The sequence below is a fragment of the Panulirus ornatus genome, chromosome 33 (genome assembly GCF_036320965.1).
Source record: "Panulirus ornatus isolate Po-2019 chromosome 33, ASM3632096v1, whole genome shotgun sequence".
Lineage (NCBI taxonomy): Eukaryota > Metazoa > Arthropoda > Malacostraca > Decapoda > Palinuridae > Panulirus > Panulirus ornatus.
The window spans coordinates 23,269,014-23,283,671 of NC_092256.1; the positions used below are offsets into that span (position 1 = coordinate 23,269,014).

A 14,658-nucleotide genomic window follows, 5' to 3' on the forward strand; every position below is an offset into this window, starting at 1 on the left:
GGAATTTGATGGCTTAACATAAGGGATCGAGCGTACAGTACTTGATATAGGCGTCATAAAGGGGCGTAGCTTCTCGGTTTTCAACGATACCGTCATCTATATTTGTTTACCCTTGGCAGGATCAGCTGGGCGTTGACGTCAGAGACCCTTGCCAGCTGCTTCACACCTAATGACTAGAAAAATTACGTCGTCCATAGTCTCCCAACACCCCCACCAAACCTTCGCCCCTCCTCTCCCTCCCTCCCTCCCTTCACCACCACCACCCACGATGTTTGACACCTCGCCATCACTCGTCCTCCCTCCCTCCCTCCCCCAGCCTGGCTCCTCCTCGTCTCGTTCTATATAAGACGTCGTATTTTTAGTGCCGGGATCTATTTTGTGGCGTGGATGATAAAGAGGCTCAAATTATCGCTCTGATCTGCCGGAGTGTTGCGGAGATGGATGGCAGAGGCGGAGGAAAGGAGGGAGGGAGGAAGGAGGGGAAAGATTTACTGGAGCACCACCATCGTGGCTGTCTGTCATGCCCCTGTGATAGTTTCCTGTCTGCCTCCCTCACACACACACACGTCAAAGCGTCCCTCAGATTAATTACTACGGACGTACTCCGTGCCCACACATCATTCACCGGGGTGTTTTATTGCCTACTTTACATTCTCACGTGAGCATTAGACCTGCCAGGATCAACAAAAAGAGACATTGGCAGTGTCATCTGTGGTTATAACCGGTCTTACTGTAGGTACTTCCGACAGTGCCAGGAGCAGTGATGGGTCACTGACCTCGGTGATACAGTGGTGACCTCAGGACGAGTGAGGAGAGGTCATTGTAGCGTCAAGTTCCCAACGATGGTTAAGAACACGTGGTGAGTGATGCTGTGGTGATACCTGTTTGTGGTTGTTGAGTGTAGTGGGTGGCGGGTGGTGATCAGTAGAGCGTGTGACGAAGACGGATGATGATGATAGGCCTTGGAGGAGGCTGTAGAGAGAGTGACGATGGACGGATGATGATGATAGGCCTTGGAGGAGGTTGTAGAGGGAGTGGCGATGGACGGATGATGATGATAGGCCTTGGAGGAGGCTGTAGAGGGAGTGACGATGGACGGATGATGATGATAGGCCTTGGAGGAGGCTGTAGAGGGGGTGGCGATGGACGGATGATGATGTAGACAATAGGGAAATTTGTGGCACCGTTGCAGTAGAAAGAGAAATGTTTGATGATAACTGTGGTAGCGGCGCGCACCTGGTGATGAGGAGGGTAGGTGGAGTGTTGTGTGGTGTGAGGGACAGACAGGCCTGTGGTGTAGTAATAGCTACACTTCCTGTGTTATAAAGTGGACGTCATGGTAGGGAGGCAGACTAGCCGGCAGGGAGGCAGGTGGAGGGTGAGGGAACCTGGTTGGCACCTCTCCGAGTCTAGCTATAGTAGTCCCGTCTGCCTTGGTCCCGGCGCACCTTCATCTCCCTCAGTGCCAGTGATCATGGTGGCACTGATGAGCCGTGAGGGCCTTCCTCAGGTGGCGCTCCGCAGGTGTCCTCCCCAACCCGCTGTTTTCAGCCCGACTGTACCATGTAACGCCCCCGGGCCGTGGCATGTTGCCTCCTGATGAATAATAAACTTCAGGAGGAGGAAAGATGCGAGCAGTGAGGAAGTGGACGACGGCAGTGTAGTGGTGCGAGTGTTCCCGATAGTGTAGTGGTGGGAGTGTAGTATGTAGCTGTACCTCGCGTACATGTAGCTGTTGTCGCTGGGGGTGTTGTGGGCCCCACTGTGGCAGGGATGTGTACTGGAAATAATTCTTGATGTGTGCCTGACCACAGGGCTGCAGGCAGCCTTCGACCGGGACTGGCGCGACGGGTGCATCACGCAGGAGACGTGGTACAAGAACGCCTCTGACGACGGCGTCCTGGCGTACAAGCTCCTGGTGCAGACCGGCCACGTCGACAACCCCATCGACCTCTCCCTCGTCAACCAGGTAGGTCCCGGTCCTCTCACGTCGACCTCCTCTCATCAAGGTCGACACATGGAGGTACTAAGACCTCATTACACTTCTAGATTTATCTGATATATTTTCTGTTTGTAGGTCATCTTATCTGAGAAAGATTGATATGTTTGATGCTTAAAAACTCGAGAAAAGTTTCTGAGCAGTTGTGTTTGACTTATAAATCACTTGATATATTCAGTATGTTGCTTGGGTTGTGTCACTGATGACTTAGTGGTGTTACAATGTGACAGTGTCTCACGAACAGTACAGCAACGAAACTGAAAATGATTCACTTCTGTTTCTTGAACACATTTCAGTCTCGTGTGAGTCGACTTGTTAAGAACACTCGACGGCTCGTAACGAGTCAGGTAAATGATTTCGTGTCATGATGACCTTGTGATTTAGTAAAATGGTAATCATATGTTTGTGTGTCTGTGTGTTGAAGATCCGTCTGGTGGACTCTAAGGGCATCATCAACCCGAAGGCGTTCTACAACTACCTGACGGCGTGGGTGAGCAACGACGCCCTGGCCTACAGCGCCTCCCAGGCCGACCTGCGACCTGAGCCCCGCCAGTGGACCCACGACAGGTTCGACAGTGATCTGAAGGTGGGTCGGTGGGTGGTGTGTGGTCGTGCATCGCCAAACCTAAACAGCAGCCGCCAGGCGGCCTCTGGCATGCAGGCAGCCGGAGTGTGCTGCTCGCCCTGGAAATTATACCTGGTGGCGCGCGCTTATCACCGATTGACTTGTTGCATATAAGGTGTGTGTTTGTGTGTGTGTGTGTGTGTGTGTGTGTGTTTATAAACGTTCTCCGTTGAACACCTTCTGATACATGTGTAGAACAAGTAGTTATGACGCCCCTAAAGATGATCGAGTAATGGTACTGGCTGTCGTAATGATATGTGGATGACGTCATGCATTAGATGAAGAGAGAGAGAGAGAGTGTTTTTTCTCGGTGGTTTTATGATGAGGGCATCGCTCACAGCCCAGACAGACTGGGAAACCTAGCTTGCGTCTGACACACGAGTGGCCAGAGATGTCGGGATCACATCCTCCATACGAGCCTGCCATCTTCCACAGTGGCAATGTATCCTCCGTCCTGAAGCACTCGCGGGCGCTGGTGTGCACACCAGGTGGCGGTCAGAGTGCCAAGCATCGTATGACGCACTCGATACGTCATCAGACACGCGGGGTGCTGGGGGGGTTCAAACGTTCTCCATTCATTGGCTGCATGACGTCACGAACATAATCAGTCAGTACTTCCGTTTGTTCATTTTTCTCTGCCGAGACGGACATGCTGGACTCGAATTTGACGTTCCAAGCAATCTGGAGTGGTCGGGTCGTACCCTCATTACTCGAGCACGTTCATCATCAGCATCAGCAGCAGCAGCTGTACAGGAGATACCAGTAAACACGAATGTATGAAAGTGGCTAAATTTACCGTCATGTGTGAGCGCGCGTTCACAAGGTATGACATCACCAGATTGTACCATTTGTGTATCTGTTTTATCATTCTTATGAATTATAGGTGTTCACTTATGGACTTGTACAGTATTTAGTCGTTGATTATTTTTATGATTAACAGTGGATTATACACAGTGGATTATATATTTGTCTTTACGTCGTAGTGATTTGTATTGAAACGGTGACTGACGAAGTCTTGTGGATCTTTGCCTGCGTCTGTTGACCCATTCCTTGTTGACGCTTGTCCCGTTGTGACGCAGATTCCCAAGAGCTCCCCGCTGGTGTACACGCAGCTGCCCTTCTACCTGCACCAGCTGGCCGACACGGACTCCATCACTGCCATGATCCAGGAGGTGCGGGCCATCTGCCGCAAGTTCGAGGAGCTGGGGCTGCCGAACTTCCCCACAGGCGTCCCATTCACCTTCTGGGAGCAGTACATCAAGCTCAGGTCAGTCCTCTCTCTCTCTCTCTCTCTCTCTCTCTCTCTCTCTCTCTCCACCACTCTCTCTCTCAGGAGGACGTCTCGACTAGTTCACCTCACTCACCCTACCTGTGGTAAGTAGATCACCTCAGTCGCCCTCTCATAGTTAACTTGTTCAGCTCATCCTTGCCTATTTAACGGGCGTGTTCTGGCCAGTTGCTCAGGTGATCGTAATGTCACCTTAATCCTTAATTCCAGCAAAGACCAGATTGTTCCAATATACTGGTGTGGACTTGTGTGGAGGTAGTTAGGACATCGTCCAGGGATGTCTCACCTCGGGGCAACGGGGCTAGTTGAGGCCCCTGGTGATGACTCTTAAGTGATGAATATAAGGGAGTAAACAGGGTGAGGTGTTTGTAATGTTTTGTGTGTACAGTGAGTGTAGTGCAGGAGGCGTCATTAATGGGAGTATGGGTTGTGGTGTGGCAGGTTTTACCTGGTACTGGCACTGCTGGCGGTGCTGACGGCGTTGTTCCTGGTGCTGGCGGTGGTGTTGATGAACCTGTGGGCGGCGGCGCTGGTGGTGCTACTCCTGGCCACGCTCGTCCTCCAACTCTTCGGCGTCCTGGGCGTCCTGGGCGTCAAGCTGTCCGCCGTGCCGGCCGTGCTGCTCATCGTCAGCGTGGGCGTGGGCGTGGAGTTCTGCGTGCACGTGACCGTCGGGTTCCTGACGGCGGTGGGAGGTCGGGACCGGAGGGTTATCCTCGCCCTCCAACACATGGCCGCCCCAGTGCTCCACGGCGCCGCCTCTACCTTCCTCGCCTCCGTCATGCTCCTCTTCTCCGAGTTCGAGTTCATCAGGAGGTAAGACAGACTGGCAGCGTTCTCTCCATCCTCTTGTGCTTGCATGACGTGGGTCTTTTTCTATTTACATAATTGTATTTGCTCGTTTCCACGTAAAGATAGACACACACATACAACACACACACACACACACACACACACACACACACACACACACACACACATACATCTGTAAACGTATTCAGGTAGGAGAACATGTCATCAGATATATCATTTACATAGATCAAGAAGAGTAATAGTCCCAGAGTCGAACCCTGGGGCACTCCACTCGTCACTTCAACCCATTTTGGAATAGGCTCCTCTCACACGTGTCCTTTGTTCCCTCCAACTAACATGATCAGTCCATCGGAGGGTTCTTCCCCTCATTTCTGCCTGGTGATGCACTTTCTTGATGAGCCTCCCATGTGGGATAGCGTCAAATGCTTTCCGGTAGTCCAGATACAGACGGTCCACTCAACCTTCCCTCGTGTCCAGGACACATTGTGCACTTAGTTGGACACGAGGTGATGAATGTTTCCAGTAATGTACTATTGGACACATTGTTATTATTATTATTTATTATGATCATGAATCGAACTAAACATATCTGGCCTGGATATGATGCAGACATCATGATCACAATGTTCCTAGTGCACCGGACGACCAGCATCCCTGATGACCACACGGGTCATCACCGAGGATAATATTTCTGGCGTCAGTAACGCATGACGAGAAAACAGCGACACATCCCAGGAAAATACGATGACCTCCTGCACGTGGTACGTGTCTACGAGGCTCGCCAGGCAGTAGTAGTGTTACCTGGTGAGTCCGGAGCCCCGGGAACGCCATAGCTCCTCATGACCGAGGAAAAGGTTGTCGGTCAGTGAAAGGGAAGCTGCCGAGAACGTAAGGAGGCCACTGGCAACACTGTCAGGAGGATGACTGTCACGTCCTGTAACCCTCCAGCAGGACCCAGTGGATCCCTTACTATAGTCACTTGACCTCTTAACCTGATCCTTCATGATCGGGTTGAAGGCCATTAATGATCGTGTTAAACACCAAGAACGATAAACGACAGTCGTCAGTACGAGACACAAGACACCAGAAACTAACATGTTTACAAGACAGAGCTTCAAGTACCTGCCGACAGTAGACCAGTCTGGGTGATCATCCCTGACGTAAGACCAACTGGGTTTTTTTTCAAAGTCGAGCAAATTAGCCGGACTGGAGGCAAACCTGTAGTGACTGACCCCCAGCCGTGGGTCAGGTCAGCAGATGAGTCACGGGTCATGGTGAGCCAGGTCACGACGTGGTGCAGGAGGTTATCAAGGTGGCATTTGGTTAACCAGGTGGTGTGTGCGTCCACCAGGACTGTTAGCTTGCCTCCCTCCTCCCCTGAACGTTGCTGAGGCATCTCCTAACATCCTCCTTCGTCCTGCGTCCTTCGTCGCCTTTCTCGTTTCCTCGTGCTGGTGTGTCCCGGGAGCGGCCGTGGTCCCGGCCAGGGCAAGGCGGCCAGCCTGCTGGGTTTGAATGGAGCCGCCGATGGGATCTCATTCATCCACAAATTATAGTCCTCCAGGAGCAGGCAAAAAGTCGCCGTGCCCCACCCGCCATGCTGGCTGCCGGCCGCCCGGGGGCACGCTCTACTGTGGGGTGGGGTGCCTGGCTCTCTCTACCTCGGGGGGGGGGGGGGGGGAGGATCTACACCTGCTACACTAGGTGTACGTGGACCGGGAGGGAGTATGTAGAGTGTGTACTGTGGACCGTGAGGGATAGGGGGTGATCTGTACTGGGGGAGTGTGTACATGTGACCATACGTGGTGATGATCTGTACTGGGGGAGCAGATGTGCCTTGGAGAAAGTTCGTACAGTAAGCATGGAGGAGTGAGTGATGGGGGCACAGTAAACCAGCCGCTGATGGTGGCAGCAATACAGAAGGAAAACAGCGATAGGCTGGATGTGTTTATGATACGGAACTGCAGCTGGGGGACGAGGGATCTCACGTAGCAGGTGACGTGAAAGGGGATGGTGCTTCAGCTTTTTTTTTCCCCTCAACTGCCGGAGGAGGAGAGGATCTGGAGCCCCAGCGTATGTGACGCCTCTGGGTAAGTGGTGTCGAGAACCGAGGCGGGTCTTGCATGTCCTCGCACGCCTCCGTCGTGCAGCGGGCAACGTTACTAACCGTGAGTCGGAACGGACCAGCCCAGGGTCGGACCCGCATGGGTTCGAATCCTGGGCATGGCACAAGCAACCAGATCTCCGGAACAGAAATCCAAATGATAGCTGGACAAGCTCTGAGGTCAGACTGGAAGAAGTGATACATCCGTTTTGATTCAGCTATTCAGAAGAAATGAATGTAGACATATAAACAGAACTCCCAGTCTCTCAGAGGCAGCCGTGGGTATTAGTGTCGTGTCGACTTTACAGAACAGATCAGATGTGATGGTGATACCAGGCATCTTCATTGTGTTAAGTGGTAGAGTTACAGAACCGTTAAAGTTGCTGGGAAAAAAATCTGAGTGCCTTAAAAGAGAGATGTTGGCAGAAACTGAGTTATGAACGGACCAAACCTAACTAGATATCGTCTTCCCCGCTTAGAAATCTTTACCAAATCTTGATAAGATCATTGTGACAAAATGAGACTTACATCATGTAACAGAAGACAGAACTGATTTGGAAAAATGGAAGAATACATTACTGAGTCGTCAGCTTATGAGTGCATTTGGTTATCTGCTGGCGGGGAAAGGATTACTTATATGGTGAAAGAGCGTAGGAGACAGGAGAGGACCCTGAGGGACTCCGTAGTCAATTGGGAAAGGTTGATCCATCAACGGATATTAGCCGGCCAGAGAGGAAGATAGATGTGTGGGAGCAGAGTGAGGGAGGAATGGCCGAAGAAGGAAGTTTGGAGATTAAACCACCGATGCTACACCACCCAGTAAAAGGGCTTTCGATATATCATGGGCAGCAAATTAGGGTTCTCCAGAGTCTCCAGAGAGAGTGAATGGACGGTAGTAACAGAGGAAAGGATCTATGTGTGTAGAGGCAGTGGCCAGGCGATGATCAGCAGATGGAAGGGTAGGACAGAGTGAATGGAAGAGTACACAAGTGTGACGGCTGTGAGAGGGGCAAGACTCATAGGAGAATTAACATTGCCTGAATCCTGGCCTCTCGTTGGCAGCAGAGACAGGCGGGACGTCGTTGATCTTCCCATGCTCGCGTGCCGGGAACTAGGCTTGTTGATCCCTTTCTTACATGTTTGTACGTATGAAGTTCATAGTAAGAAAAGACCGTGAGTGAATGAAGGTAAGGATAAGTAACAAATGTGTAGGATAGGTGTGTGGAGGAGGTGACAAGAAATAGCCCGGTAGCTTAGTGTTAATGTGAGGAAGTAAGACCAGTAGACCTGACACGGAGGATCCATGATGATCCCGAGCGTTGCTTTACCTCCAGCAGGTGGTGGTTGTAGTGTGGCCTCAGGTCAAGACACAGCCTCAGCCACATCATCAGCACCAGGCGACCGACCCCTGACACCTCCCAGCACTCTTCATGTGATAAAATATCCCCCCGTTTTTCCTTACGCTGTGGAAAACTTGGATTCAACGGGTGACTATAGAATTTCTAGCATGTTTTGAGAGCCTGACATCGAGCTATAAAGCTATGTTCCTCGCCTGGCTCTTGAAGACTAGCAGGTCGAACTACAGAGTTCGGAGGTGTACAGAGGTTCCTCTTACCTGTAAGCCCTTTATGCATCGAGGACGATGAGCCTTAATGTAAGGCGTGCCAAGGGTTGAAGTGGCGGTGCGTATGTCCATCTTAGCCGGCGCTGGGCTGGGTGGTAATCTTCACACCTGTGATCACACCTGCTCAACACCTGCTTTTTTACACCTCTTCCACGCAACCCCGTCTGCGTTCTTTGGGGGCACAGGGATTTTGTTTGCGTGTGTGTGTGTGTGTGTGTGTGTGTTGCGTATGTATGTGTGTGTGTGTGTGTGAGGGTGTGTGCGGATGGGGCGGAGATATCAGGGTCAGGGAAGAATTGTGTGGGTCTGTGTGTACGGAAAGGTGACTACGTGTGTGGTGTGTGTGTGTGTGTGTGGTAGAGGCGGCGGAGACAGCGAGAGCCGGGGCGCAAGAGACGCCGTATTAGGACCCTGGGTACCATTGTTTGCATCACCAATGTGGCGACTCATTAGTTGATGCCGCCGCGCCACCAGCACTGGCGGGCGACGCTACCCCTGGCTGCGGGACACTCCTCACTCCCCGCCTCCACTCCTACAAAAGTTCCTCTCCCATCATCATCATCATCATCCTCAGGTTTCGCCACCAACACACCTTTCCTTGTCTGCCACCCTTCGCCTCACGAGAAGTCAGAGCGTCTCGCAGTGTCTCGAGCTGCAGACACTTCAGATGTACGCTTTCACTTGCTCTCCCCGCCCTGTACACTTGTGTCTGACATGTCCTCGTCAACCCATGAACGAGGTTAATGTGTTTACGAGGGAAACATCGGCAGACGACTTAATCTATGTTTTGTTGTTTGGTAGGTACTTCTTCTACGTGCTGCTGGCGTTGACGGTGCTCGGGGTGCTGGACGGCTTGGTCTTCCTGCCGGTTCTCCTCTCCCTGGTGGGTCCTCCTGCGGAAGTTGTGCCCAGAAACCATCCAGATCGCCTCCCGACACCCTCCCCACCACCCTCGCCCCAACAAGCCCATGCTCACTCCCACAGCGGGTCGTCCCGACGGAGCGGTGGTCGCAGTGGGCCTGGGGGGCGGAGTTCTCGCCGCTCTGGTGGCGGCGGTGGGTCGACCCTCTACCCAAGACTCCACGGCTCCAACCTCTCGCTCACCACCATCACCGAGGAGCCGTCGTCGTCCACGCGGTCATCGCAGTCGCTCAGGTCGTCCCATGAGATCGTGGTTGAGCCTCAGGTCGTGGTTGAAACGACGACCTCGCCTGGAAGTAGCAACCCCGGTGAGATGCACCATGACCACCACGTCACCACAAAAGTTACGGCGACAGCTAAGGTCAAGGTGGAACTACACACGCCTCTGCCGGGTGAGTCTCTCCTCAAAGTATATATAAAAACTCGGGGACGTTAATATTCATCCAGATCAAGTTCAATTATAGTCTTTACGAGTCTCAAGTGTGTAAAATCATGTAGAGAACAACACCTGACCCAATAGAATCTACTCAGCACTAAAACCCTGACTGGCATAAATAAAAGCTAATTGAGACCTTGTGCCTGGTGCTTCCCCGCAGGAGCTGTTGAACCGACCTACCGCAGCAGCAGTAACAGCGGCGGCGGCAGTGGCACCAGACGTAGCAGCCGACGGAGCAGCAGTAGCAGTGGGTGTGGAGTCGTCGGGAGCAGCTCAGCCTCGGCTTCCCTCAACTGCAGCTCCTCCTCCTCCGGTGGTGCGGGCACCTCTTTCTCCTCCTCCTCCTCCAAAGGGTCTTCAGACATGGATGACGAGTCCGTCTCCAAGTGAGGTGAGTCGGTAAAGCTGATGACATGGAGCTTTCGCAACGCTTATGCACGCTTTGGAAGACCCTCTTATGGTGAGTCACTCATATATATATATATATATATATATATATATATATATATATATATATATATATATATATATATATGCGGGGAGGGGGAGATGTATATGAGTTGGTGTGGTATTGGAGTCGCCAGGAACGCTGTCGAATGTGTTGGTTTTGTCTTGTTACACCAGCAGGGAGTGGCCTTCTCCCGGCAGGTATAGTGAGGACGGCGACCTGGAACGTGAGAAGCTCTCCTGAAGGGTTTCTTGTGGCGAGGCTGGGCAGGCGTAGAGCGTGCCGCGCCAGCAGGTGTTGCGATCTGGCACACACCGTTACACATGCCTTCAGTAGGCATGTTGATGAGGTGATGCTTGCCCTCAGGAAAAAAAAAAAAAAAACACACTCGAAGCTTCCATCACGTCATGAGATGTGGGTGGAAAGCTTGGGAAGAGCTCAGTGTAAATCTTGTGGTCCAAGTGGGTTGGATCCTCCGCGATCTCACAGACCAAGTGCTGTCTGGGCGACGTCAGGCATGTCATCGTCTTGCAGTGAGGTCATCAAGTGAGTATGGCTCCGGTCGTCTGCGTGTGTGTGTGTGTGTGTGTGCAGTTGCTTATGTCTGTGCATCTGTCTGTCTGCATCTGTTTAGCAATACATTCCTGCGCCACAGAGCCAACTAAGACAAGCCACCAAGGAACTCCCTCACGCCAATCTTGAAGACCATATCGTATACATCTTTTAGGAGCAAGATTGGCCGGAATTTTTGCATGATTTGTGGTAGTTTTTTTTTCTTTTTTTTTGTTTTTCTTACTGTGGTGGGAGATGGACAGTTTGGGGGAGATGTCGGTTTAACATGGTAATGAGTGTCGCAATATGGCGGGTGGCTTGCGTGCTCTGTGTGGTTCATCTGCATTATTCATGGACAACTGATGCTTCTAGCTGATGACTCCACTGGCTAGAACGGAGAGATGCTCAGGGACTGCCAGAATGATACGCGAGAGAGAGAGAGAGAGAGAGAGAGAGAGAGAGAGAGAGAGAGAGAGAGAGAGAGAGAGAGAGAGAGAGAGAGAGAGAGAATGATATGAAGAAAGAAAGACAAGAGGGAGAGAGGGATGGAGGCGGGAGGCAGCAGCGACCACACCAGCGTCTCCGTCAGCCTTCTGCCTAGGTGGTCCCGCCTCTGTACTGGTTCCGTTCCGCTTATTTAATTAAGAAAATGCTCACATGAATCATTTTTGATACCGCAGGATCCAGAATACTTGTTTTAAATACGATACTTACGCTCCAACCATGGCTAATGACGTAATTCTACTGATAAGAAGCTGACATTTTCATTTTGTGAGATAAGCGTGACCCACTGCGGGCTGGCTCAGTCTGTTGGTCACACTGGCGGGGTTGTGAGGCGTTCGCTCTTGGTCTGTGTGATTTGAGGATAGACTTTCCTGGCTTTAATGTGTCCCTGTGTTGGCTGCCTGTGGTCACGTCATGGTTCTTCGCATGAGCCCCTGTGGTTTCTTGTGCCTGCAGGATTCTTACACTTCTGATACTCTCCATGATTCCCGGACGCGTCGGTCCTACCGCTCAGGCACTCTCTGTTGCCCCTTTGGCCAATCCGTGAGCCTTGCGCTGTACAAGGAGGGAGGGCTTCCCGGCAGCCACAGAGTGGAGGCTACGCCGAGTTTCATTCACAGAAACTTAAGTCATGCGACGCGAAACTTGGTACACCCCTAGGGTGATGGTGGCTGCGGCCCTCCTGGTGGATGAAGACGTCCCTCATTACCGGTCACGCCCACGCCCACATGCGCTCCCACCCACCCAGGATCATCCCCCTCCCCTTCCTCCCCAGCCACACTGTTGGTAGCATACAGTCCCCCAACATCAAGGATATCCCACGATGTGAGAGAAATCGCCGCGTCCAAAGCGACAAAGATAGCGTCAGGGGTTTACAATGAAGGCAGCACCGGCGTCGCTAATTTTACACGAGAGCGTCATTATTGTCCGGTGATTGTGTGAAGAATTCAATCACGGCGCCGGACTTTGATCTTGCCGCCGCCCCGTGGGCCGCCCAGCCTTCCCAACCTGGTCATTACGACGCCCGTGCTAAATTAGATAATTCTCAAGGAAGTCCCTCAGACCCACGGACTCCTCTGGACGAAGGCGCCACCGCCAGTATGCTAACGGGACGTGGACGCTCGCTCGGTGCACGGACATCCATGTGCGAGTCGGGAGGCAGATGTTGCTCCGTTGGTCCTGATGGCCGGAGCCGAGGACTTCACCAGCAGCAATCACCTCTGATGGTCAGAGCCAAGCACTGTACCAACAGTCACCTCTGATGGTCGGAGCCAAGCACTGTACCAACAATAGTCACCTCTGATGGTCAGAGCCAAGCACTGTACCAACAATAGTCACCTCTGATGGTCAGAGCCAAGCACTGTACCAACAGTCACCTCTGATGGTCAGAGCCAAGCACTGTACCAACAATAGTCACCTCTGATGGTCAGAGCCAAGCACTGTACCAACAACAGTCAGTTTTGATGGTCAAAACCAAGGACTGTACCAACAACAGTCAGTTCTGGTAGGAAAAGGATCCCCATCAATACACTTCTGGTGGCCTGAGCTAAGAGCTTCTCCAACAACAATACAGCTCTGGTGGGCGGTGGCTGTGAGCTGCTCCAACAACACCGTCGTCTCTGATGGCTGGAGCCAAGGGCTGTCCCAGTAACACAGCAGTGTGTCAAGGCTCTTAATGAGAGAATGAGAGAGAAAAAAAGAATATCTGTAGAACAAACATTATTCTTATTAACTGATAAGGAGACTTTGCTGCCTAGCTGTTGACCGATCAGGATACAGTTCGTGACTCACTCTCAGATCTACTGATACAGTAACTTGAAAAAAAATCTCATATAAATAGCGATCTCGTGTCTTGGTGGCTACCGTGCTCGCCCGGGTAACCAAGAGATCAGTCATTCGAATTCTTGCGACAAGGAAGGATGATAGTAATCTTACACCTTTTTTTGCCTCCGTTCAGCTGTAATAGACACCGAGATGTGGATCATCGGCTCAGGCTGCAGCAGAACACACACACACACACACACACACACACACACACACACACACACACACACACACACACAATAAATGATACATACCGTAACTTGGGTATTATATATATAGTTGTTCTAGCACCAACTTCTAAAAAGGACTCGGGATATGCTCCAGGATTGCTTTTCCAGGGGCTCCTGCAGCTCCAAGGCTGTGCGCTACTTCCAGTAGCAGGGAAAGGATGGACTCCTCTGAAGTTAAAAGTTGTGACGAAACTGAACTTCAAAAGAGGCTTTCCACTCGGGACGTAACTTTAAGCAAGCGGAATCCGGTAACACCACCTGGGATATATATATATATATATATATATATATATATATATATATCCTAGCCTGAGGCAGGTTTTATCGACTGATCCTTAGGGGTGGATGAACAGCTGGGTTGACTGTGGACCGACAGCCGCAACCGGGATTCGACCCTGGGCGGCCCGCAAATGCGTCGCGGTCAGGAACGCTAACCGCTACACCACGGACAGGGGTTCGGCGATCCCCACTCCCGTGTGGTGTGACGCCTGCAGGAGGCAGGGCTGGTGTGGAGGGCCAGTCGTGACCCGTGACACACACACACACACAGGGAGCCTGGCGGAGGTCGGAACCTCCCGCCCGTGACTTACCCCCGCTGGTGGGGTGACCCAAGACCGCAGATGTGTTGCACCCGCAGGATGTACCAGCCGCCCGCCCCTTCTGTTGGCCCTTCTCCTGTAGGAGGTGTGTGTGTGTGTGTGTGTGTTTACTATTTGTATCTTGCGGGGGAGAGAGTTTTACGCCCCTGTTGCCCCGTCTCTTAACTTTGTGTGTGTGTGTGTGTGTGTGTGAAGGTGCTTGGTCTAGAACCACAAGGCGGGCCTACAACTTCCACAGACACACACACACACACACACACACACACACACACACACACACACACACACACACACACACACACACACACACACAATGAACAGCTGGGCCTTCCCCCTTACGCCACCCACACAACCTGTCGTGCCCCACGCCCGTGCAGGTGTGGGCGTGGCGGGCATCATAACTCGGCGGCAGGAGGTTGTGGAGCCCGGGGGTGGGCGTGTGTGGGCCTGGCGCGGTGGGCGGTGGGTGCCGCGGCGTCCGTGTAGCGGGGTCGGCAGTATTTACCTGCCTGACGTTGATGTCTCAATCCAAGGCGAGGTGTGTGGCGGGCCACAGGGGCGTAACCCGTCCCCACCTGCCTCCTCCTCCTCCCTCCTCCTCAACGCACGTTCGGAAGCTCTGGCCTCGGGGCGGGTGGCGGACGTGCCACAGGGACGTCCCCTTCAGGATATACCCCCTAAGGAGCCTTGA

The 14,658-nt window shown here is 52.4% G+C and overlaps 1 protein-coding gene across 1 annotated transcript in view; it reads left to right on the plus strand.

Annotated features, from left to right (window-relative positions):
• The window catches only part of ptc (protein patched), a 123,369-nt gene that overhangs the window by 103,806 nt on the left and 4,905 nt on the right, over nt 1–14,658 (plus strand). The window contains exons 13-18 of the mRNA XM_071681921.1: nt 1,815–1,969; nt 2,424–2,585; nt 3,704–3,891; nt 4,354–4,728; nt 9,255–9,766; nt 9,971–10,201. Coding sequence (XP_071538022.1) covers nt 1,815–1,969; nt 2,424–2,585; nt 3,704–3,891; nt 4,354–4,728; nt 9,255–9,766; nt 9,971–10,200 — 1,622 coding nt within the window. The 3' untranslated portion in view covers nt 10,201. The remainder of the gene's footprint in view (nt 1–1,814; nt 1,970–2,423; nt 2,586–3,703; nt 3,892–4,353; nt 4,729–9,254; nt 9,767–9,970; nt 10,202–14,658) is intronic.